Source organism: Sceloporus undulatus, chromosome 1 (genome assembly GCF_019175285.1).
Source record: "Sceloporus undulatus isolate JIND9_A2432 ecotype Alabama chromosome 1, SceUnd_v1.1, whole genome shotgun sequence".
In the NCBI taxonomy this organism is placed as follows: domain Eukaryota; kingdom Metazoa; phylum Chordata; class Lepidosauria; order Squamata; family Phrynosomatidae; genus Sceloporus; species Sceloporus undulatus.
Genome location: NC_056522.1, coordinates 190,955,379 through 190,980,021, shown reverse-complemented (window position 1 = coordinate 190,980,021; position 24,643 = coordinate 190,955,379). Strand labels below are relative to the sequence as shown.

Sequence of the window (24,643 nt, the reverse complement as noted above, 5' to 3'; positions counted from 1 at the left end):
CAGCAGCTGCCAATATGCTTTCAGTCTGGATTCAAGGTGCTTGTAGTAAAACTCGCAACCCAAAGCAGTTGGGACTTCAATATTTGAGGGAGTGCCTCTTGCTATATTTACGCCTGCCCAAAGACCGGGGGGGGGGACTCCTCTGTGTCCCACCAGGGAGGCCAATACAATGTCTGAGGACACGAGAGAGGGGCTTCTCTACTGTGGCACCCCACTTGCAGAACGCCCGCCCATTAGAGACCAGAATGGCACCAAAGTTCTGGAAGCCATGCCTGATGAGGAGTGGCTTTGGGAGCTGGATAGGCTTAGCCTGGAGAAGGCAAGGTTAGGAGCTGACATGATAGACATGCTTAAATATTTGAAGGCGTGTCATGTTGAGGATGGAGCAAATTTGCTTTCTGCTGCTTCAGAAACGGAGCAATGGATTCAGGCTAGAGGAAAGAGATTCCATCAAAACGTTAGGAAGAGCTTCCTGATTGAAAGAGCTGTTTGACAGTGGACATGCTGCTTTGGAGAGTGAAGTTTACTTCTTTGTAGGTTTTTAAATAAAGGCTGGATGGCCATCTGTCAGGGGCACTTTGATTGGGTATTCCTCCATGGCAGGAGGTTGAGCTGGATGGCCCTTGTGGACCCTTCCAGCTCTAGGATTCTGTAGAAACTGGCATCATTTACGCATCATATAAAAACATTAAACCCTTGGGGGCCTAATTTACTTTATTGAAATCTGCATATGCATTGTGATTTTAAAATGTTTCAAGTTACTCTGATTTTCTGGTTTTAACCTGCCAACTTGTTTAATATATTTTACTCTGTTTAAATAATGTCTTACTGTTTTATATTGTTTACACTGGTTAAACTAATTTTACTGTATGCCTGTCTGAAATTGTATGATGCAGGGTAGGATATAAGTAGTTAAACTGATAAATAAATGTAATTACCAGTGTGTTTGCAAATTAGCCAGTGTAGTCCCTATTTACTCCACATTACTTCACAATGTAGATACCAAGGATGTGCTATCCCAGGCATTTGGCTTGTGATGAGAATGGGTACGTGTATATTTTTTCATTAGCCACACCAATTTTTTGTTGTTAACTGCCCACAAGTCAATACAGAGTCATCATTTAACTTATTATTAACTCACACATGATGGCAGGTTCCTTGAACCTGTCTTTGGATTCCTCTTTCCAATATGGTTCAGTCCTAAGGAATTCTATTCTTAAGAACTACCAAAGTACAAATCACACAGGGTTCAAGATATAGATGATTTGCATCAAAAAATGTATGTGATGGCATTAGTGTACATGATGTGACACCAAGAAAGCCCAACTTACAGTATTCATTCTTGACTTCAAGAAGCTTCTCAAAAAGGAAGGGGCTGGGAAAAAGAAAGGAAAAGTTGAGAAGTTCAGATCTCTGTCGAACACTTGAGATTATTCAAAAACTAAATGACAGAAGTTCAACTAAATATATACTTCAGGTCAAGAAAGTACCACCAGGTCCAGGAGGTCACCAGCATAGTTAAAAGGCAGTGCAAAGGAAACTAGTAAAGAAAATAGAGCTTCCTTCAGGACATGGAAATCACATCCAAACAAAGAGATTAAAGAATACAAACTTGCACAAAAGATTTGCAGACAAAAAATATTCTCCCCCACCCCACAGATGCCAAGGGACATATTGCTGATGCCATTGTACACCAAGAGATACATACATTAATTACCCCAGGAGCAGAAAACCAGCTAGGGAAAAGGAGTGCTAAAGACTGTTCAAAGCATGCTAAAGGGGATAAGGAAACTGCAAAAGCTGAATTATAATATTTGCCTTTCTCCTCAGTTTAAAAGATGTAAGGCTGGTATCTGTGCTTGAACTGACACATTCAGGAACAAAGTTGGGTGTAAACTGCAGTACATGCTACATTAAAATGCTATTGCCTTTTAAAACTTGCTAATAAGCATCTATTCTATGACAGCCAGGGTGGTTTAGTGGTGTGAACCTTGGACTATGACTCCAGAGATTGGGGTTCAAATCCTGACTCAGCCATGAAACTCACTGGGTTACCCTGGGCAAGTCAAACTCTTTCAGCCTCAGAGGGTGGCAATGGCAAACTCCCTTTAAACAAACTTGCCAATAAAACCTCATAGGGTCACCATAAGTTGGAAATGGCTTGAAGGCACACAACAACAACAACAGCAACAGCAGCAAGCACCTGAGCCCGGATCCAAACCAGGCCCACCACCTCAGGTACCTTCCCACTTACTTAAATGTGTTCCCCACTGTCTAGGCTAAAAAAGAGGGAAAGAAACCCTCTGTGATGTGTGTGTGTGTGTGTGTGGCCAGCTATACAGTACAGGCTGCCTCCCTTAGTTTTTCTCATATAACTGATAGGCAAATAATTTTAAGTTTTATAACCAGTACCTAAAACTGTAATTCAAGATTTTTCATACCTTGGCTCAATCATTAATGGGAGTGGAGACTGCAGTTATAAAATCAGAAGAAGGTTAAGACTTGGAAAGGCAGCTGTGATACATAATTGAATACCAAAATCATGATTGTCTATGTGCCATCATATTTCCCATTTCTATATATGGTAGTGAAACCTGGACAGTGAAGAGAGCTGATAGGAAGAAAATCACCTCATTTGAAATGTGATGCTGGAGAGGAGTTCTACAGATATCATGGATGTCTAAAAAAACAATAAATGGACCCCAAAAGCCAAAATGACTAAACTGAGGCTGTCATACTTTAGACATATCATGAGAAGGTAGAACTCACTAGAAAAGACAGTTTACTCAGCAACATTTATTCAGAGGAGGTTTTCTGTTGCTTTCTCTGAGCTGAGAGAGTGTACCTTGCTCAAGGTCACCCAATGGGTTTCCATGGCTGAGCAAAGATTTGAGGCCTGATCTCCCAGAGATCTAGTGCAGCACTCAAACCACTACACCACTGGATACACTTCAAGAATGTGTATTCATAAGGGAGAGTGTGTAGCACTAATAATAGAACTCTAAAGCACTAAATAAATAAATGTCTCCAGTTCTCAGGCGTTCCATGGTAGGTGTATGGGGGTCCTTCAGCAGCAAAATAAGTGGTCACACAACACCCACATGCACCACTGTTACATACTCATTGAATACACAGATGGGGGAGTGGGAACACATTCACTAGCCATGTCCACAGCACCAGTGTAGCTACATGGTCATTATATATATCCATAGAAGTTCCTCCAGAAGAGGAGGAACATTCATCATAAAATAAGGGTCTTCCCTGAATAGCCAAATCTATGTGTTTGGTACAGAGGGGTCCATCAGCTCATGCCAAATGTACAGTCATCAGAGACAATGGGTGGGAGGCATGTTTCCTGATTGCTTCCTTGTGTATATACAGTGAACACATGTGGGAGTCACCTGAACACCTCCTCGATATGCTTAGAAAGGTTTCAAATCCTTTGGCTGATGGGAGAGATCATAAGCTTTAAGTTTTGCACATGTTTGGCATGGAAGGCTTACAGCCATGTTTTTGAACGCCATGGTCTAGTAGAATTTGCACAGCATTGTTTTTAACCTAAGAAACTGCCCAGTTAATCTAACTTGTGTTGTTTTCTCATTAGTCAGATAATTGATGCCAGATTTCTACATCAGTATGAACAATTAAATATATTTTAAGCAGTATTAATCCCTAATCTCTTTGCACATGTTTCAAATTTTGCAAAATGATCAAACGAAAACACTTACAACTGATTCTGTTCCAGGAAAAGATTCCTCCATGCTATCAGCTCCAGAATCCCACCACTTGCTGACCCCCTCCCAGGAAAAAAAAAAAGGCCTGGGAAAACAGATTGGCCATACAAGTACACATGTTACAGATAAGTAGGCTCATAATAAAATCCTTGCTTCAAATGTTATTTTAACGTCCTTAGTAAAACCATCACCACAATATTGCTAATTGGTTTTGGAATAATATTTCATTCACATATATATGTCATCAGGAACTGGAATTATTTGCACTTATTTAATTCCTAAACACAACTCAAGTTCTGTTTCAAGAGTAGAAGCCTGAAATTCCGTTGAAAACAGCCAAGATGGATTCTTCTACAATCAGTTGAACTGGAAACACATTTCTGATCAGAGGATGCCATGGATCCAGTTGTTTTCTGTCAGGAGATTGCCATTTTTTCTGAAGGCACAATGCTCATATCAGATGTGCTGGAAATAATTCAAGAAATCATCAAGTCTTTAAGAAGGCATATCATCATTGCAGGGCCATCCACCTCTTCACCCAGTCTAGAACATGGGTGGAAATTGTATAAGTGCTATGGAGTCAGATTACCTCAGCCATAGGCTGCTCCCATTTCAATTTGACCACAAAATGTTGTCATCTAAAGTTCTGTTTGTGGCCCTCCCTCTTAGGATGGACAGGTACACACCATAGAGACAGCCCTGAAACAGAATTTCTTTTCCTTGAAAATCCATCACTGGTCCCTCCAATGTTTTACATTATGCTGTCTGCTTTTTTAATTTGCTCTTTAACTCGCTTTCATTGATTTGGGATCCTTACTGACTCAAGAGGAGAGTATAAATATTTTTGCTGTTGTTTTGTGCCCTCAAGTTCTTTCCACATAGGGCCTACCACAACTAGCCTTCTTCTTCACCCAGTTGATTAGGGTGGAATTAGGCTAAAAAGTTGAATTTTAACAGGATAAAGCATCTTTGGCCAACACTTAACACACTCTGGAGGTGATCCCAGACATCAACACCTTGCCAAAGCTGGCTGCTGTGTGCTGCTGCCAGCACCTGTCCCTTCTCTGCTGCCCTGGCTCTCTTGGCCAAGGGAGACAAGGCAGCAGAGAAGGAGGGGCAAGCACACGTGTCTGCTCTCCCACCTTTCCTGGTGCCTTGGCTGGCTCACCTGAGCCAGCCAAGGCATTAGGAAAGCAGGAGCAAGCAGGTATGAGTCTGGCCCTCCCACCTTTCTTGGTGCCTTGGTAGGTTCATGGCTGGTCTCTGTGGGGCAGCCAGGGGGCAGGATAGGCACCACCACCTCCCCTGGCACCCGTACCAGGTGACACCAACACTAGAATGCCACTATACTGAGCATATGTAATGAACAACTTTTGGCAGAACTCTTGAATTTTAGACTATAATCTCTTCCACTTGGGCATCATACTAATATATTGACATACACATTGACTAACTAGAATAGTCTGATTGAATCAATTACAATCGTGTGTCAACACTAATGTAAATCCCACTGATTCAATAGTCTACATAAATTGGGACTGGGAACAGAATTCAGGCCTTTGACAGTGCAAGAGCAACAATTTAAATATCAACAGCAGCCTACTTGCTGCTATATGCAAAATCTTTTGAGATATGTACTATCCCTCAACATCCAACAACCCTGAATTAACCTTATTTCCAGTTTATTCCCCTTTCTGTTCAGTTGGAGACTTACAGCCTATGATGAGGAATGACTTCCAATTCTGGCTACTGACCTACTTGCCATCTTGTGCCAATGACCCAGTCATAATGCTCAATTGACAATCGTCAGTTGCACTTTTAACCTAATTAATTGGCACATGTCCCATGTGTCTCTGTGCCAAGATGAGATCAATGGTGAATCCTGGAACACACAAGAAATCTTACTCAGATTGGTTTATACTGATACTCATAACTTTCCATCAGAAAGGCTGATCTAAAAGGTTACAGCACATTTGAGCTTTCTCTTTGTTTATTGTTTTAAAGGGAGCCTTCTACCCTCCAACCCAAACTAGTCACTGGAATTCATGTCTGCACCAGGCTGAAACCTTGTGTTGTCCCTGAACCATGTCTGAGAGCTAGAATGTGAAAAAAAAGGAAAGCCAAGAGATGCAGGTAGACATAGCTGTCTAATGGGTGATGTAATATAATAATAGTCTAGATGTGAAGCAAGTAACGCCAGTTATTCATCCCCCACCAGAGAAACACACAGAGCTTCCTTTTTAATAAACAGAGCAACACCTCACAGAAAGTCTGAAACCTAAAGTGCAACCATTGTACACCAATAATAAACACCACAGTACAATAACATCCAAAATTCACAAAACAGTGATATCTTTATTGGGCCAATCAAAAAGCACAATATACATGATGCAAGCTTTTGAAGCTGCGCTCACTTCTTCATCAGGCAAAAGTGTTAAAAATCATACCAGAAAAAGAAAGAAAAAAGATGATGTTAGAGTCACAGATCTACATTTTGTTAAGATGTCATTGTTGTCTCAGTTAAGATGGTATGGAGGGATATCTATGCAGGCAGAGGCCACTCTTTCTTTTTGGCCATGTGGGCTCTGGGAGACAAATAGTTGTAAAGTCCAGGAAATAAAACTGAAACACCACAGTCATAACCTTTACCATATAAAGATTAAACCATGGAATAATCCTGGTTGTGCACTTCCCACATTAGCCACTGGATGGCAAAACAAGAGTAAAGCAAAAGCTAAAAGCCATCATTCCAAGGAAGTATCTGCATGGCCATGGCTTAACTGCTGCCCTCTGGTGGATACACACACACACATGCTCTAACAATATACAGTTGTCTCCTCATAGAGGTTGGCTTCCAATCCCCAAATTGATTCCATTGTTTTTTTTAAAATACACACATTTTTTTAAAATTCCTCAATCATTATTCCAGATTTATTTTTGAAATGCTCAGCTGGAGTGATTTTTGAAATGTCGTACTGCAACAGAGCTACAGTGAGAGTGGCCAACTCACAAGACGAGATGTTGTATGTTTTTAAATGGTTTTTATTATTTGATTTATGATTTTAATATGGCAATCTTTTAATTGTATTTTAAATTTATGATTATCTTTTTAGCTAATGTTGATTTATTGTTTGTCAGCTGTCCTGGTTCCTGTGCTGAGAGAAAGGCAGAATGATATAAATGCAATAGATAAAAGAAACAAATAAATAAGGCAAGATTCAAATTAAGCATTTTCCAGATTATATCTTTCTAACAATACAGTCTCATGCATGCTTACTCAGAAGTGACTCCTATTAAATTCACTGGAACTTACTCCCAAGTAAGTGTATATGAGATTGCAGTGTTTACCACTATGCTCCAGAAAACTCCTCCAAGAACAGAATAAAAGAGTTGCATGTTCTATCTTCAGTGTCCTCTAGAACAGTGATGGCGAACCTATGGCACGCGTGCCAGAGGTGGCACTCAGAGCCCTCTCTGTGGGCACACATGCTATTGCCCTAGCACAGAGTTTGCCAGAGTCTCTTACTAGAAAGCCAGAGGGACATGGCACTTTGCAATAAATAAGTGGGTGCTGGGTTGCAGTTTGGGCACTCGGTCTGTAAAAGGTTCACCATCACTGCTTTAGAAGATCCAATTCTGAACCCAGAGTCAGTTATGCAAAACTGGAAAACTAAATCTACATAATTTTTGCAGAGCACAACATCAGGTGCAGATAGCAGAATTGGGAATTAATGAAAAACAACTGGTATTAGGAAATGGGAATTCAACGATGAGCAAAGTGACCAAAACCCTTATCACTGAGCTCGGCTGGACCCTCTTCCCCTTCACCACCTGATTCAGAGAGTCTTCAGAGAAGACCAATTGCTTTTAATAGATAGTGTGTGGATGTTAAGGTGCCTCTGCTTGCTGAAATAACATGCCAGAGAGGCTGTGCAGACAAGTTTCTTCCACCCTTGGGGCACACAGTGGTGATGGACTTCCAGAACCTGCATGTACAGCTAGTATGAGAAGGGCTTCTATGTTTGTACATGGGCCATGCTGGTTGAGAAAACTATGGTCTAAAACACTGGGTTAAAGTAAGCCAGTTTCTGTTAATTTTAATATGGTAAGCATACTGTAGAGGTGATGAACCTCTGGACTTCAGATGCTTTGGAACTTCAACTCCACAGGCAATGCTGGGTGGAGCTAATTAAAGTTGTAGGCAATAGTAAGGAGGCCCCAAGGTGCTTTACAATCATAAAAATATATAGTTATTTTTTAGCTTCACTGATGTCCATTTCTTAGTTCAGTTTTCCCAAAACAGATCTTAAATTGAAATGTTTTGAATTTAATTTTTTTTTTTAAAAAAAGGTCTATCACATAAAGATACCACCACCCCTAACCCTCCAAAATTCACGAACACCATTCATTAATGCATAGGCAGCACAACGCTTACATTCTTCTGGCGTAAACCCAACTAGCGCAGTCCCCACTGTGCTGACCCCATGGTTTCTGGCCAGCTTCTGGATGGAAGCTTCTATCAACTGTGGTGAGACATAGTAGTAAGTTCTCCCAAGAATGCTATATGAAACATAGCCCAGCTCTTCCCCTGTAGCCAACTGGTTGTCACTCTCATCAAAACTTTCCACGTTACATGCTATTTCGATTTGCCCATTGTGTGGGAAAGCCATCGACTGAACACCCTTCAGGCCTCCTGTGCTGCTTCCTCGGATAGCACCTGCTATCTTCTTTGCCATTATCAAGTCTTGAGTGTCTACAGTCACATTGCAATTCATCACATACGGACTGGCCCCAACACCTGAGATGAAGAAAAAACAACTCATAGAAAATATTGACAGAGAATAGTAGAGAGATCTGGAAAACCTAAGTGCAAGTCACTGCATCACTGTCCATAACCACAGCTTGGTAACATATTGCAAAGCTACCCCGTTACACCCCTTTTAAAAGGAAGGTATTTGTTAGCATAACTTTTTACTTAATACTTTAGAAGTATTGTGTTTTTTTAATTTATTAAATACAATAGACCCTTGGTATCCACAGGGGTTTGGTTCCAGGATCCCCCCATGGATAGCAAAATCCATGGATGTTCAAGTCTAATTATATGCAGTGGGACAGTAAACTTGTGTCCTTTATATAACCTGGAAAATTAAGGTTTGTTTTTGGAATACACACACACACACACTTGTGTTCTATTGAATCTGTGGATAAAGATATGGAGGGCTGACTTTAACTATTCTATTAAAAAGAGCACTAATTTATCAGAGACACAAACAGTCGATCTCTCCTTTATTAAGCCATTTAATTTGGCAAATCAGCTAAGTTTTATGTCAAAATTCTACTACAGAATAGATGTGATCGTGGAAAGTTAAATTGCATCCTTCTTAATACTGTACAATTTCTGTTTGTTTGTATTGATGGGTCCATGGACTTTAATAACAAATACCAATACAGTACTGATAAAAATGCAGAACACATACATGCAACCATTAGAAGATTCTTCTGCACAGCCAGTTAACTGCCATAAGTGTGACTAAATAAAAAAGGCTTTAACTGCAGGCCAAAAGTCAGTTTATTTAGTAAAAATGCATATTTAGAAATAGCCAAAATCAAATCAAATAACATTTCTTTCTGTCTTTCTCCCATCAGGAGATACAATGAGTAATGTGCAAATGTTACTCACTGCTTAAAACACACACACACGCCTTGCAACATTATCATTATAAATGTTTAAGTGAAAATACCATTACTGTCCAGTGTTTGCTTTAAAAAAAAAGCAATAAGGGTACTGTTAAGAAGTTAATTCCAAGCTTTCATAAGCGAGGAGAGGAAATCACACTTAAAATTATCATTGCAGATTATTCTGCTCATATAGCATGAAAAGCTATGGAAGTTTAATATTTCCTTGAAGTCTTTGTTTTACTCCTCTTTGAAACTCTCGCTCATTGTCTTGGAAACTTATGATCCATACCCTTCAGAGGAAAACAAAGACCTTTACAGTGGAGAGAAAATAATGCAAATTCTCAAGGCCAGAGTGTTGAGGTGGAAGAAAAATAAAAACAAATGCACTCATTAACATCTGGTGTGTGTTCATTCTGTGCAAATGCAAATGCATTATCTATGTAACAGGACAACTGAGAAGTATGCCCAGGAAGGTCTGATTGAAGAATTCTTGTGGCAAGAGGATGTCTAAAGCAAGAGGTTAAATACGGATTCAGACAACCCACTTTGCTTCATGCAGAACATGTCAAATTTGTTTAATTCACGAGTACTTCTAATTCTGTTCTTTTGCTAGTCCACTTCCCCCCACACACAAGCAGTTAAATATTTAACCAGCTTCACTGACTTCACTGCCTCAATCCTCACCACTTGAAATGTTGTCATTTCAACATGTTGGATACAATTAAATGGAGCACAATCCCCTTACATTGAAATGAAACCAGCCTTTTAAAATGACTTAAAAACAAAACTAGGGCTTGTTACAGACTGCCAAAATAAAGCTGCTTCGGGTCTCTTTGGAGGTATGCTATTTAAATGATGCTTGGGTCCTAAGAGTCCAGAGGTCGCACCAAAGCCACACTCCATTCCTAAGCACTAGAGTGCAGCTTTGGTGCAGCTTCCAGATTCTTAGGATGCATGCATCATTTAAACAGCATACCTCCAAAGAGACGCGACGCAGCTTTATTTTGGCAGTCTGTAACTGGCCTAGATGACTATTATTATTATTATTATTATTATTATTATTATTATTATTAGCCAACTTCTGCTGGACTTAACTTCTTCCCCCTCTGCCACCTTTGCATGCCCTGTCTTATTTAAACTATAACCCTGATGACAGGTTACTATTAAATTAACAATTTGTAAGCCAGTCTGAGTGCTTTTAGGCAGAAGAGTGGGGTATAAATACTTGAAATAAATAAATAAATATACATCCTTTCCCCCAAACTTGGGATTCAAGGCTGCTTTGATACAAGGAATTGGAAAGAATAAATGGCACATGGGAGTTCAAGCATGACAGCAGTCAACTACCACTCACGTGATAGTTAACTATTAAATTGCAGGTGAATGCAAACTGCAACCTCATAAGCTTTGTTTTAATGTGTGTGTGTTATTTGTCCTTTTTAAACTGTGCAATGTTTCTCCTCCAACTGACCTCTCCCCACTCACGCCATCTCTTAAGCATTTTATACAGGTGAACACCACAGCCCATTTCTGCTAAAAAGCAGATATTAGGGGAGCAGTAATGTCACCTCTCCTTAGGGTGCACCCCTCTAATGATGCCACTGCCCCCCCACCCAGTAGCTACATCTCTGCACACACATCAGTGGTTGCAGTGAAGAACAGAAAGGAATAAGGAATAAAGAATTGCTGTCTACAGTTGCATATCATACCAGTTAAGCCGTATCTTAAATTAGGTGCCAATCCTATATCAGGATTAATATCAGCTGCTTTAGAAGCTCTTTGGTTAAACCATCCCAGCTGTTTCCTTCTTTGAACAAGGCTTTGCTTCTTTGGGAGGTCTGCATGTCCAAAAAGAAATATGCTGCATCCAGGGACACAATGAGCCAAGCTCTCCGCTATATCTGAAAGCAGAAATAAAGGGGGGGGGGAGTTATGCCCAGTTAGAATACTCCTCCTAATGTGGTGAACTTGCTGTTGTTGTGTGCCTTCAAGTCACTGTTGACTTTTGGCAACCCTATCATGAGGCTCTCTTGGCAAGATTTGTTCAGAGGGGTTTTTCCTTTGCTTTCCTCTGAGGTTGAGAGTGTGACTTGCTCAGTGCCATTCAGTGGGTCGTTAAGTGAGGACTTGGACCATGGTCTGCAAGATCATTGCCCAACACTTAAATTACTACACCACACTGGTCTCATAAATCTCAGCCAGATATGCAGTCTTGATGACTTATGGGAGTTGGAATTAAATGTATCTGGAAGTTAACAGTTGCTGAAGATTGAACTAGGAGAAATGCAGTCAGACTAACACTACTCCAGGGATGGATGAGAAGGTGATTTGCAAAGTACTTTGTACTCAGAAACAGAAACAAAACTACCATGAATGATTGAACATGGTATCAGGCTTTTCTTTTTTTCTTTCTCTTTCTTTTCTGGAGACCAGAAGTTTAACATCCCACTCCCAGTCCAGGAAGTATACTGTAGATTCCAAAAAGACTACAAAGGCTAACACAATTAAAATATAAATCACAGGTCTGTAACAGACCTTTTTGCAGGACTGCATGTGTGTGTAACATGTGTGTAATCCCTCATTTCAGTTGCAAAGTGTAACTATCACAATGTGGATGCTACTTCCAGATGAGGCATCACCACAATGTCCCTTAAATCCATAGTTTAAAATCAACTGAGTAAACCTGACAGAAGAGATAAGTCTTTAATACTGTTTTAAATTCAGGCAGCATGTTTAGCTGTCAAATCTCTCCTGGCAGGTCATTCCACAATTTAAGGCCAGCTGATGAAAATATCCTCTGGGTGAGAGTTGACCGTCTACTCCAGTTGAGGTAAGTGGTCCCCAGAGGACCTGAGTGTATGGGGTGGACTATACAATTCACACACAATCCTAATATATATGTATCCAGCTCTGTCTAGAATGAAAACCTGCCATCCTTCCCTTACTGCCCTGTTCCCAGACCCTCACACCTGTTTCCCTTCTTTTTCTGTCTGCCTTTCTCCTCTTCCATCTGGTTGCTTATACAGCCAGCAACAACTTCACCTGGGTCAGAATCTCCTCAGTGCCCACTCCATCCTATTTCTCTTTCCTTCTGTTCTTCCTCCTCTCCCTGAACCCAACTGTTTTTCTTTCTTTTCTTCAACCCACCCTACCACTCATTTAGCCCCTGCAGCACTCTTGAGTCTTAATGAAATGCAGATATTAAACAGATATGGTTTTTCCAGGAATGGGATTTTCAGAGTTTGAGGTATCTGACCACACGGCAGCATTATGCCAATTTGATGCCTCTTTAATTGCCACAATTCCATCCCACAGAATCCTAGGATTTATAGTTTGTTGAGGCACCAGAACTCTCTGGCAGAGAATTCTAAATACCTCACACCAGCCTATAAATCCTCAAGTCATGGCAGTTAGAGTAGTATCAACCTGCTCCAATTGTGCAGTGTAGATTCACTTTGTAATTACCGAAATGCACTGATGTCTCAGAATCATGGCCACATCCCATCTGCAAAAATGGAACAACCATACCAACCATACCAGGGATAAGTCCCATTGAACTCAGGAGAGTTTATTCCCAAGTAAAATTTTAAAAGGAAATGTTAGGTTTTGCCAGGGAGATTCAGAATTTTGGTTTTTGATGTGTAACTCAGATTTTGGTCAAGTTTTATTTCTTTTTAATTTGTGTTACATTTATACTGACATTTAGTTCATTTTGTTAAATCTTGCTTTGTAACATTCTGATGATCAGCAAATCCAAACCTGCTCTTAAAGTAATAAAGTATTATTGCAGCCCAACAGTTCCAAACATATGTCAGTATGCAGAAAAGTGAGCATCTTCTGGAATAAACAGAGCAGTTTGGTACATTCCTAGCTAGAGACAAAGTGAAAGCATATTTAGGCTTTGCTTGGGTCGTTGTTACACAGGAAGCATAGACTCATTCCACACTACTGACTCCAGTTTGTTCCAAACCCTCCATTTATTACAAACCACCCCACCTCATCCTGGGGCAGGCATTTAGCTAGTGACCATGTTAAGGCCTTCCTTCTGGACCAGGTATGAGGAGCCTATAGGTCTTCCAGGCAACAATAAATTCCATGATGCCTCCCTATTGGCTAGGCTGTCTACCTAGGTTTAATGGGAATGTCAGCCCAATGGAATCTGGAAGTCTGCAGGGAGAAACTGAGATGTTACATTTATGCTTACTTCGAGCCACTGTTCCACATTCCTCCAAGTCGACACCTAACAATGGGTAAACAGGCACCAAATCCACAGCCCCAAGACATGGATGAATTCCAACATGCGCCGCCATATCTATGGATGAGAAAGCCTCCACGCAGGCAGCAACAACACAGCTGCCTAAAACAAAGGGGAAAAAAACCATATTGTGCATTTTCACCTCCCTCTCTGAAAGGGAAACTAGAACTTAGTCTCTGCTCCAAAGTACTTTAAAAGCAATATTTCATTGAAACACACACACACATAGGATAGAAAATATCATTGTTGCAGTCTTTTCAAAGTGAAAATATGACTCCTCTTTCTTATTTATACTGAGTGTAAGTTTTTTGAGAAATTTCAAGGTCTTGGATTTCTTACAAACCTACCCAACTTGAAGAAGAAGGGCTCTTATTATAGCCTATGAACATACTTCAGGACCATGCAACAAGACAGCCCTCTTGTTATCTTGCCAGCTTTGCTATTGAAACATAATCTGCAAATATTTCTTAACTTTTATTTTCTTTTTAACCAAGTACTAAGCACTATCTTGTTAATATTTACAGCCACTTGACACCCCTTTGATAACTTTGTCTGGCAAACCTGCTTTGATTCACATCAGAAATTTCCCTATAGAATGTTCCTAGGATAAAAGACAAAACAGAGAATCTTCTATTCTGCTCCTCCATCATTCAGCCAGATTTCAAAAGTGAGTTTGTCCATTGAAAAGAATACTTGGCAAACTGCTGAGAAAACAAAAGCAAGCTCTTGAAAAGTAAGCTAATGTTTAAGGACATAAAATCTGCAAAATGCACCCTTGTTAAATCTAGCTGAATTCACCCATTTCCATCAATTATAATTACAGCTGGTGCTCAACTTTTGGGGGTTTGAGGATGCAGGCAAAAGTGGGGAAAGTGAGAATATTTTAATACACACTCATTGCTGCAAAAATCTGTACCGCATTCCCAGGCGACCTTCAGTGCATGTCTGTTGATGGTCTCCAAATCTTTCCCCCTGTGCTTCTTAGGATGATGACATTGCTGCAGCAATCTCCTTCAGTATCATTGTCCATCTCTTGAAGAGAAGGAAGAGAAAGATGATGATGCTAAAGGAGATTTTTGCAGTAACAGAATCAGGCCTGCAGTGGTGTCCCATCCCCTTCTTGCCCTTCTTCTCCTCTCCTGCTTATTTCCTGCCAAAAGCCCTCTTTAGCCCACAGGGCATGCCATCCATGACCAAAGTGACATCTGCCCACTGTTCACCTGTCTGCTCTCTTGTTTCCCTCTCCCTGGCTGGCTTTGTTTGCCTTGCTCAACCTGTGTGCTGCTCCACTAGACCTTCCACCATTTGCTCAGTGCATCTGTACCCTGCCCACTGTCCTCTCGCCCCTGACAACAAAGTTAAGCTGAGGCCAGAAAGAAGAAGAAGATGAGGGGCACAGGGAAGTGGGCAAGAAGTCAAAGGGCACTATATGTTGCTGCTTCTGCAAATGCCCCCTCCTTCTCACTGCCCCCTCTTTCTAGCTGGCATTGGCTTAACACAGTGATGCACTCGGGGAGCAGTGAGGGATGAAGGGGCTGTTAAAGTGAGGCAAACAGAGCCAGCAAGAGGGAAATCCACCCCCTTCTGCCTCTGCCTTCTCAGGCCCTCAAATATGACATTAAGGAGTTGCCAGTCATATTGGGGGGGGGAGGTGGTTCAATGCCAGGTGTGGGGGCACAATTTAGTGATGATTATTAATTTTGAACCATTTCTACACTCTGAATATATGGATAAATTTTAATATAATTTTTATTGTAGCTCATTTATCTACCAGCAGATATCTCAACTTTGCAAGTAACGGGAAGGCCCACAATCCCCTACCTCCATGCTGGTGTCTTCTCTCTTTCCCTTCCTCACCATTTTTCTTCCTCTGTCCTGGTGCATTCTGTCATTCCATGTACTCACCACCTATTTCCCTTCTCTGTGTATTTTATTTATATATTTACAGCATTTATATCCTGCATTTCCCCCAAAATGGGATCCCCATGACCACCACCTTGTCAGGCAGCAGGAACTTTTCTGTCGCCTCTCTTTTAACTGTTTGAAGAGGATGACAGCCCTGCAGAGGAAAACACTACAGGAGTTACCTAGAGACCCTCTGGAAAAATGACATCCTAGGCAAGATTGTAGTTTAAGATCAGATCATTAGGAAAGATTAAGGAAGCCTGAACCCACGTGGCTAATAGTGGCATTGCATGACTTAAACAGAATTTAATCAACTAAAATCAATGAATTTAAAAAACCCAAATAGATCCAAGGTGCATGCCCCTAGTGTCCCTTGCTATCCATCCAACTTTTAGTTGTGTAGGTACCATGATCGTGGAGCTTTGACGGAGAGAGTCACAATCATGGAACACCTTTTATTATTATTTTACACTTAAGGAATATGCTGCCCTTCAGATAGAAACCTTTTGTAATGGCTAACAAAATTTTAAAACATGACAACAATAAATACCTGTAACACAATATTTGACCACACAAAACAATTAGTGAAGCGATTTTTTTTTAAAGAGCCAGAGAAAACTCAATATCAAAAGCCTGAACAAATAAGATTACTTTTTACTGGTGCCAAAGAGATGCCATTTCTGGCCTTATCTCTCTAAGACAGCCTTCCCAACCTGGTATCTTCCGGATGGGTATCCTTCCCAACCTGGTATCCTCCAGCTGATCTACAACTTTTATTATCCCAGAACAGCATAGCAGATGATGGGGGCTGAAGTCAAACACAACTTGTGAACGTCAGGTTGGGTTGCTAACAAATAAGTTGTCTCTGCTGCTGCTATATGCTTTCAAGGTGTTTCCATCTTATGGTAACCCTAAAGCATCCCTGTCACAGGGTTTTCTTGGGCTGAGAGTGTATGACTCACCCAAGGTATTCCAGTCAGTTTCCATAGCTGAACAGGGAATAGAACCCTGGTCTCCACAGTAATAGGCAAACACTCAAACCACTATGCCACACTGGCTCTATGTTGTCCCTACATAGCATAAAAACATGATATAAATGGTAGGGGAGACAAAAGGAAGGCAACTTAATAAAAGACAACATATTTTGGCACTGAATTAGGGGAGAAGAACCTAACTGCACAGTGATGGGATTAATATGTAACTCCTTCTCAACCAACATTGGTTTAATATGCTCTCAGGTTTTCTTGATGAGCACATTAAAAGTCCTTTTTTAGTATTTGAGGAATGAGCTTAGGAACTGATGCTTGGAGGAAAGAAATTTTAAACCTTCATTTCTTGGATGTTGTAGCACTGCACACTCCTATTTAAGTCCTATTAAGCTCAATGGGACGTAAATGGTTTGAGTGTTGGACTATGACTCTGGATACCAGGGTTAAATTCCCTGTTCAGCCATGAAGCCCATTGGGTGATCTTGCAGATGTCACACTCTTTCAGCCTCAGGGGAAGGTAATGGCAAATCTCCCCTGAACAAATCTTGCCAAGAAAACCCCATGATAGGTTCACCTTAGGGTTGCCATAAATTGGAAACAACTTGACAGCACACAACACACATACACATGCAAAAATGCATATAGGATTGCAACATTAATATCTCAAATGCATCCATCCGAGGAAGAAAATAAATATTTCTCTCTCAGAGAGAGAGAGAGAGAGAGAGAGAGAGAGAGAGACAGAAAAAAAGAGCGAGAGAGAGAGAGAGAAAGTTTTAAAAATACTTACCAAGCCTGTCAATGGGAGCAGCTATTGTTATTACAGATCTATTATAGTCGTAGTCAGAAAATATATTAAGAACCGTTGCTTGGAGATGCTCCTGGCCTATGAAGAGAGAAGAAAGGGATATGTTTTGTGGTTAAAATATCAACTAATGGCATCTCAGTCAGTTCAAACTGATGTAACATATTAAAGCAGTAGAACAAGACTGGGGATTGATAGCCCCACAAATGCCGTTAGTCTGCACCTCCTATCATCTCTAGCCACCCAGGACCATTGTAAGGGATAGGTGCTATAACCCAACAACATCTGGAGAGCCACATGTTTCTCAGTCTGGAATTTCACCTCCTTCCCATCTCTCAGAAGTGTTATTGAAAAATAGACTTGGTTTTGAGGTACTGAACAATTCACTTATCCATCAGGGAGTCCCTTTTGCCATGTTGCAGCTTCCTAAAGGTTGTGTTGCTTTAAGTAGCTCTGCAGGCAGAAATTCAGTAGCGGTGTTGGAGGAGGTGAGAGCCAGCATGGTGTAGGGGTTTGAACACTGGACTACGACTTTGGAGATCAGGGTTTGAATCTCTGCTCGGCCACAGAAACCTATTGGGTGACCTTGGGCACGTCTCACACACTCAGCCTCAGAGGGAAACAAAGGTAAAATTCCTCTGAACAAATCTTGCCAAGAAAACCCTGTGATAGGCTTGCCTAGTGTCTCCACTAGTCAGAAGCAACTTGAAGGCACTCAGCAACAAACTGGAGGAGATGCAGGGCTATGGACTCCTCTCTCTCTCTCTCTCTCTCTCTGTCTGCAAGTGGAAAGAACATACAATCCAGACATACAAAAGAAAACATATCATTGTAGCCTAAAAAATTCAGGAAGGAATGGGCGAACTGGGGTGGATGGGGTGTATTTCTTGCTGTTTTTCTTTGGGAGGTCAGTCTTTTTGAAGGCATCTAAGGTGGTAATAAGGCGGATCTTTTCCAGCAAGCCATTCCACAATTTTGGAGTGGCAGAAAAGAAAGTTCTGTGCAGCCAGTCTGGTTGCAACAGATTCTTCCCAGAGGATCTGAGAGTGCAGGGTGGGTTATATAGGGAGAGGTGCTCCTGCAAGTAGCCTGGACCCAAGCCATGTAGGCCTTTAAAGGTAATAACCAACACCTTGTACTGCACCTGGAGGCTAACTGGCAGCCAGTGCCGAGATTTTAAAACAGGTGTCATATGGTCAAACCTGGATTTCCCGACGACCAGCCTGGCTGCCATATTTTGGACTAATTGAAGCTTCCAAACTTGGCACAAGGGAACCCCCTGTAAAACGTGTTGCAGAAATCGAGATGAGAGGTTACAGTGTGTGTACCACTGCTTCAAGGTCCTCCTGATCCAGGTAGGGTTGCAGCTGGCATATCAACCAAAGTTGATAGCCTTTACACACACACACACCCCATCCTGAAAATCCAGTGTTCAGGAATAATGTAGCACCAAATCCCTAGAAGAGGGGTGGGAACCATGCAGCCGTCCAAAGGTTATTGGACTATAGTCCCAGCAGCCCTCACCAGCACAGCCAATGGGTAGGAATAAGGGGAGTTATAGTCCAACAATGTCTGCAATCCTGCATGATTGCCACCCTTGCCCTTGAGACTCCAGTCCTGTGGCCGCTGCAGCTTTACACATCCAATGAAACAAGCCAGCCTTCAGGACAATCCCAGTGTCTTCCCTATATGGCTTTCCTCTAGGAAACAGATATAGCCATTCTCTCCTGTATCTTAAGAGGGAATCTGACTTTAGGCCTTCAGTGTTGCCTAATAGTTTATTCATACTGTGAATTTCAGGCTAAAGGAAATATTAAGGGAGAGAATTGTCCTGCAACTATGTAGACAGAACATTACCACCATGAATGTGCTAGTTAGCAAGCTACAAAGTAATAGCTTTCTCTTGTATAATGGATCACATTCAAAAATTCCACCACTCCAACAGCTGAAAGGCTACAATTTGCTAAGACTTCAGAAAGACAGGGCAGGAAACTGCAGCCCAAAACACAGTTACCATAAAATCAGACGGCTGGAAGGGACATGTATATTATTAAATGTCATCTCTTACAGAAAGTTTAGAAGGCTACTTTTCTAAAACATAATCACCCACAGTTACAGTTACAAGGCTCCCAAAAGTACCACAATAGCTGTACATTTTAAGAAGTAACTCTTCAATTTCTACCTTCTCAAAAATAACTGAACAGTTACTCTTAATTACTTTGAAACTAACATGAATGCAGCAACAAAAATCACAAGACACAGCAAAGACCCCGTGATACCATTCCTCCACATCTGTAACCGTAAAAAGTATGCTTACAAGTTCGTTTCACTAATAAGTAGTCACTTAGCAAGCTGCTGTAGCTATGTCTCTTGTTTATACCTTCATTAATGGGGAAGGAAACAAATTATAAATTATAAATAACTAGTACTATTTGTTTTGTAAGCTGCTGCTTCCACGTTCTAATACAAGATAGGAAGTTTTATAACTATAGCATCCCAGACTGCTTAAGGCAGGAGTGAGCAAACTATGGTTTTCCATATATTGCTGGACTGCAACTTCTGTCATCCTTTGTCATTGGCTCTGTTGCCTAGGATTTATTGTAAACTGATGGGCAAGAACTCTGCTTGAGACCTTGAAGAATAGCTGCCACTTAGAGCCCGCCACCCTGGACTGGGTAGACAAACAGTCTGACATATATAAAACACCTTAATCTATCACTTAAGATTTATAACCATTCACTAGACGATAGAACACTGTTTGCTTTGACCACTGTTATTCCCTCTATCTCCACCATTTTTGCATCAGCACCACTGCTTAAGTAGCCCAATTTAGTAAAAGTGAAGAGTCACTTGGTTGAGGGAACTCCATGTTTTGTAAAAGTATTTTTTTTTAAAAAATCCCTCAGACCGGGGGATGAGGGATCCCAAATAGACCAGTGATGACTGGTTGTGTTCTGTGGTCACAAACGTTTCAATGCCAAGCAACCCTGGAAACCAGAGGAGAGCTGGAATGGAGTTTTATGGACGAAGGCCTTGAGTGGAACTGTGATCAGAAGCAGTCCATGCTGCATCATTCTGCTGCAGATCTCACTAGTTTATGTCTCTGCATTTTTCAAGCAAACAAGAGTCTTGTGCCCGACTATTGTTCTGACAATTCACTCTAGGGTACAGAAAACACTAAATATCTTCCCTTTTCCCCTCCTAGACATGATTTTGGTTCAGTTGACAGTATCAGAAGCCTATGCACATCTAATGAGATCAATGAGACCGACTCCTAAGTACTTGTGAACAGGATTTCAGGCTATGTTGTTTACTAGAGTAAGAAAAGATTGGATCCTATGATTTGTGATAGAAGATAAATAAGCAGCTTAGAATGAGACAGATATACCAGGACTGGGCTACAGAACATAAAGTGACACCAGTACTGTACTACATGGTGTCTGTTCAACTCTGTGCAAACATAACACTGTCTCTCTACAAACAGCAGCCTGCAAATTAAAAGCAGCTCTCTCCATCTTACCCTCGCTAGTGTTAATTCACCCAACAATTACTTGTTGTTAGCATTCAAGACTTAGTGTTTTATATGCATCATCACTAGCCATGATGGATGGGAACCATATTTCTTTTACAATAGAGCTGGGGAACATGTGTGACTTCATACTGTACAGAATCTGCCTTAGAGTCTCATTGCACTCTGCCTCCAAAGGGGCTTTGGGCTTCACAAAGGACAGAGACAAATACCTCAATAATTTTGTGTTTCTTTTAACTTACATTGTAGGCCACTTTGGGTGCTATATTGGAGGAAAGGTGGGATATAAATCAAATAAATAAAACCGTAAGCAAACACCTCACACAAGACACAGACTGGCAATGCTTCTCTTGCCCTGCCTGATTTTCTCCTACCTTTGCCTAATGGAGAAGTCAGTAAACTTTGAAAGCTAGCATGATTAATTTTGTAACTTTTGGGTGGCCCAATAAAAATTATACTGGATTTTAGTACTCCTAGGAGATTATCACATGTGGCCTTTAAACTTCAATTCCCCTGGGAAGGCAGCAGCATCGGTGATACTGATGTCACTTCTGAGATGTAGCTGCCCTATCTCCTACGTGTCTCTATTAATTCACTGAGGAAACCTGTGAATTAAACAACAATCTTGCAATGCCATGGGTGCAGAAAGTGTTTTCCGAGGCTCTTGAACAATTGGCAGTCATGTGGTGTCACTGTGCCCTCCTCCCACCTTTTTCCCATCCCTCTATATTTTTATTAATTCTCTGTTTTTTTGCACAATTCCTCACCTCTGCAACCTCTGAAGTCTTTAAATAATCTTAAAAGGTTAAACCAGGGCTGCAGAACTGCATGAAAACAAGTTGCCAAAAAAACAACAACAACAACTTAAGGCATGCTGGGTAAGGCTCAAGGGAAGGAGGGTGAAGTTAAGGGAGAAGACAGTAGCACAATGGAGGCATAGCCTTGGTTGAACCAATGAGAATGTGAGAATGGATGCTCTAAAATTGGTATACTGAGGTGTAATTTTTGTGGCATGACTGCAGCAACAAAACAAGTGGTGTGATAATCTTCTTAGTTTCCTCCACCATATAAGCCAGTGTGGTACAGTGGTTTGGGTGTTGAACTAGGACTTTAGGAGTCCAGGGTTTGAATCCCACTCGGTAACCTTGGCCAAACCATACTCTGAGTCTTAGATCAAAGCTGTTGGAAGATTTTTACATTCCCTTTCCCACTCCTTAGATAGATAGGGATCTCCTGCATGCAAACTCTCCTCTATCTCTCATTCCAACTAACCATGTGACTTAGGTCATTCCCGCTTTGGGACTAAGAGGCTGTACAGATTGGCCATTAAGGCCGGCCTGAGGGTGGAGTTGGGGTGTGGCATCCATGCAATGCATGGCCCAACTCCACCCCCAGGCAGACATGACACCACGCGCCGCACCGCATGGCAGGCAGCATCATGGTGCTCCTCTGGCACTGTGTTTAGATGACACAGCACCAAAGGAGTGCCAAAAAGCCACTGTGCCAGTGGCTACAGCGCCCTTTCCACAGCACAGAAAGGAGTCACTTTTTGCAGCTCCTTTTTTGTGCTGTGGAAAGGTAAGATCATGGCTGCAGCATGCAGTTGCCACAGCCCCAATCTGGCACTAAAAGGGGCGGCTGCAGATCACCCCTTGGGGCAGTCTGTACAGCCCTTAAGAGACATTCTCTCAAAGATTTCAACTGAACTGCATGTTTTCCATCTTCCTCCTCTTTCAGCTTTCTTTTCAAAGAAGGAAAGATAAATATTTCTCTTTACATTAATTATTCACTAGCTAGATTAGGATATAGTTTTTATGTAAATATAGATTCAAGTCATTAGTAAACTTTTGTTTTAAACTACAAGCTATGTGTTTGTTAATCAGTCTCAGTTCTTAGGGAAGTGTAAGCCCGGGACAGACCGCCAAGAAACGGCAGCTTGTCGGTGGTCTAGTTTCCTCCACAGGGACAGCACAGCCCCCCAAACGGTGCGCCATGACTGCAGAGGAAAAAGAACTCGGAAAAAACGTGTTTTTTTCTGGTGCCGCAATGACGTCGCAAGTGCACCAATGGCCGTGCAGCAACATGCAGACACCACACAGCATTTACATAACAATGGTGGTGCACATGTACACAGGGCACCACCATTGTTATGCCGTGCGGTCCCTAATCCTAGAATCAGCACCAGTATACCACGCCATAGTTAGAGAAAGGCATGTTTCTGCTACTCTAGCTAGACCCTAACAGGCTTGGCTTTGACATTTTTTATCTTTGGAAAAACTGATTCCCCACTAATTTTGGAACCAGATCCCCGTAGTATTTCAACAGAACATAATTCAAAGTACATAATGCAAATTGGGCTGGATCATCATGCCTACTCTGAAACGTTCTAATTTGTTCTTACCGTTATCCTTACAAACAGCAGCTTTTGCGATTTTCTCAACAACATCCTTTCTTCTTCCTTCTGAAACATTTAGCAGACAAGCGGCAAGGCGTGTCCCTACTCTGCCAGAAGCCATTTTTATTCCTGAAACGAAAGAAAGCAGAGAGAATCTTCCTAATCGCATGAAACAGGCACATGTTCCCAGTAACATGATTCAGAGCTCTTTTTCGTATCAGGTGAGACAGCTATGTATGCTATGGAATTCTGGGGTGAGTGTTGTGTTGTTGTGGCACCAGAGCTCTCTGATGAAAAAACTAAATAGCTCACAAAACTACATATCCCAAAATCCCATTGCAGTGAGCCATGGGAGTTAAAGCAGGGTCAAACTGCATTCATTCTGCAGTGTAGATGCAATCCTAGGTGTAAACAATTTTCACGGTCTAGCCCATGCTAACAATCTAGTGACTATAGGAAAATTTCATGTGGGTGGGCAAAACTCTTATTGAGGAGACAATGCCATCTGTGGCCCCCCTACTCAACCATATCCCTGAAGGTATACTGTACTAGCTGAACTAAGGCTGCTCTAATGCCTCAACAAACTACAATTTCCAGAATTCTATACCAAGCAGCTATGTAAATTAAAAGACGTCTCAAACCAGATTATTTCTATAGCACAAATGCAGTCTAGGAAAGGAGGAAGGCATCCCTGCATTGAGATCCTAAGAGGCAGCCTACTTACAGTGGGTGAACAAAATAATTCTGCTAAGCAGGTTGAGGTGGTTTTGCTATGGATCAGATCAGACAGTGTTGACACAACTCTGCAAAACACAGAAGCCCAGAAAGTTAAAAAACATTCACTGACAGCAGCTTCCTCCTCCCTGCCAGACTTTGAACGCACATGACACAAAATCCACCCACCTCTTCTAAGGCCAAGTTTTCTGTCCCCGCCTTCAGACGTATTTATTTCACGCCTCTTCCAGGACATTAACATCTGGCTTTTTTGACTCTAAGGTTTGGAAAGGAGGCTGGCAAAATCTGCCCTGGATGTTGCCTGGTGGTACCTTTATTTCATGCTGCAATCTGAGCAGCCCTATAGAGTCCTTCCTATCCTAGCCAAAAGCCTAGTGGAGATGAGGATGGGAAACTTATTCCTCTTGGCCACTTTCTTCTGTAGGGAGCTTGTGAATGCTTATGAGGTGGTTTGGATTGTTACTGATTTTGCAATATTTATTTATTAGTTTTTACATATAAGTTTCCCAAAATACAGAATAATAAAAACAATAACTTATGTACGTGTACAATACATTTCCTCCCCACCCAAAATCATAGAGACATCCACCCACATGACACAACACAACACTGTAAAG

The 24,643-nt window shown here is 41.4% G+C and overlaps 1 protein-coding gene across 3 annotated transcripts; it reads right to left on the bottom strand.

The window, feature by feature from the left end:
- Positions 1–5,991: 5,991 nt before the first annotated feature.
- FTCDNL1 (formiminotransferase cyclodeaminase N-terminal like) lies at positions 5,992–24,284 on the bottom strand. Of its 3 annotated transcripts, none has more exons than XM_042446724.1 (5): positions 23,298–23,517; positions 17,353–17,448; positions 13,618–13,770; positions 11,123–11,314; positions 5,992–8,532 (listed from the first exon to the last, which is right to left on the bottom strand). In XM_042446724.1, exons 1-5 carry the CDS (start codon positions 23,485–23,487, stop codon positions 8,090–8,092), a joined length of 1,074 nt encoding a protein of 357 aa, XP_042302658.1. In that variant the 5' UTR covers positions 23,488–23,517; the 3' UTR covers positions 5,992–8,089. The 3 variants fall into 3 exon arrangements, with proteins under 3 accessions (XP_042302658.1, XP_042302657.1, XP_042302655.1); XM_042446723.1 differs by lacking the exon at positions 11,123–11,314 and adding an exon at positions 24,016–24,284 and having other exon boundaries at positions 5,994–8,532; positions 23,298–23,420; XM_042446721.1 differs by lacking the exon at positions 11,123–11,314 and having other exon boundaries at positions 5,994–8,532.
- Between the last annotated feature and the right edge of the window lie 359 nt (positions 24,285–24,643).

Excerpts from the sequence above, each read along its gene's own strand:
- FTCDNL1 (XM_042446724.1), bottom strand. The coding sequence starts at position 23,487 with ATGTTACTGGGAACATGTGCCTGTTTCATGCGATTAGGAAGATTCTCT. Across the intron at positions 11,315-13,617 it reads ATGTGGAACAGTGGCTCGAA|ATATAGCGGAGAGCTTGGCT; the intron begins GTAAGCATAAAT and ends TTCTGCTTTCAG. Across the intron at positions 8,533-11,122 it reads TTTAAGATACGGCTTAACTG|GTGTTGGGGCCAGTCCGTAT; the intron begins GTATGATATGCA and ends TCTTCATCTCAG.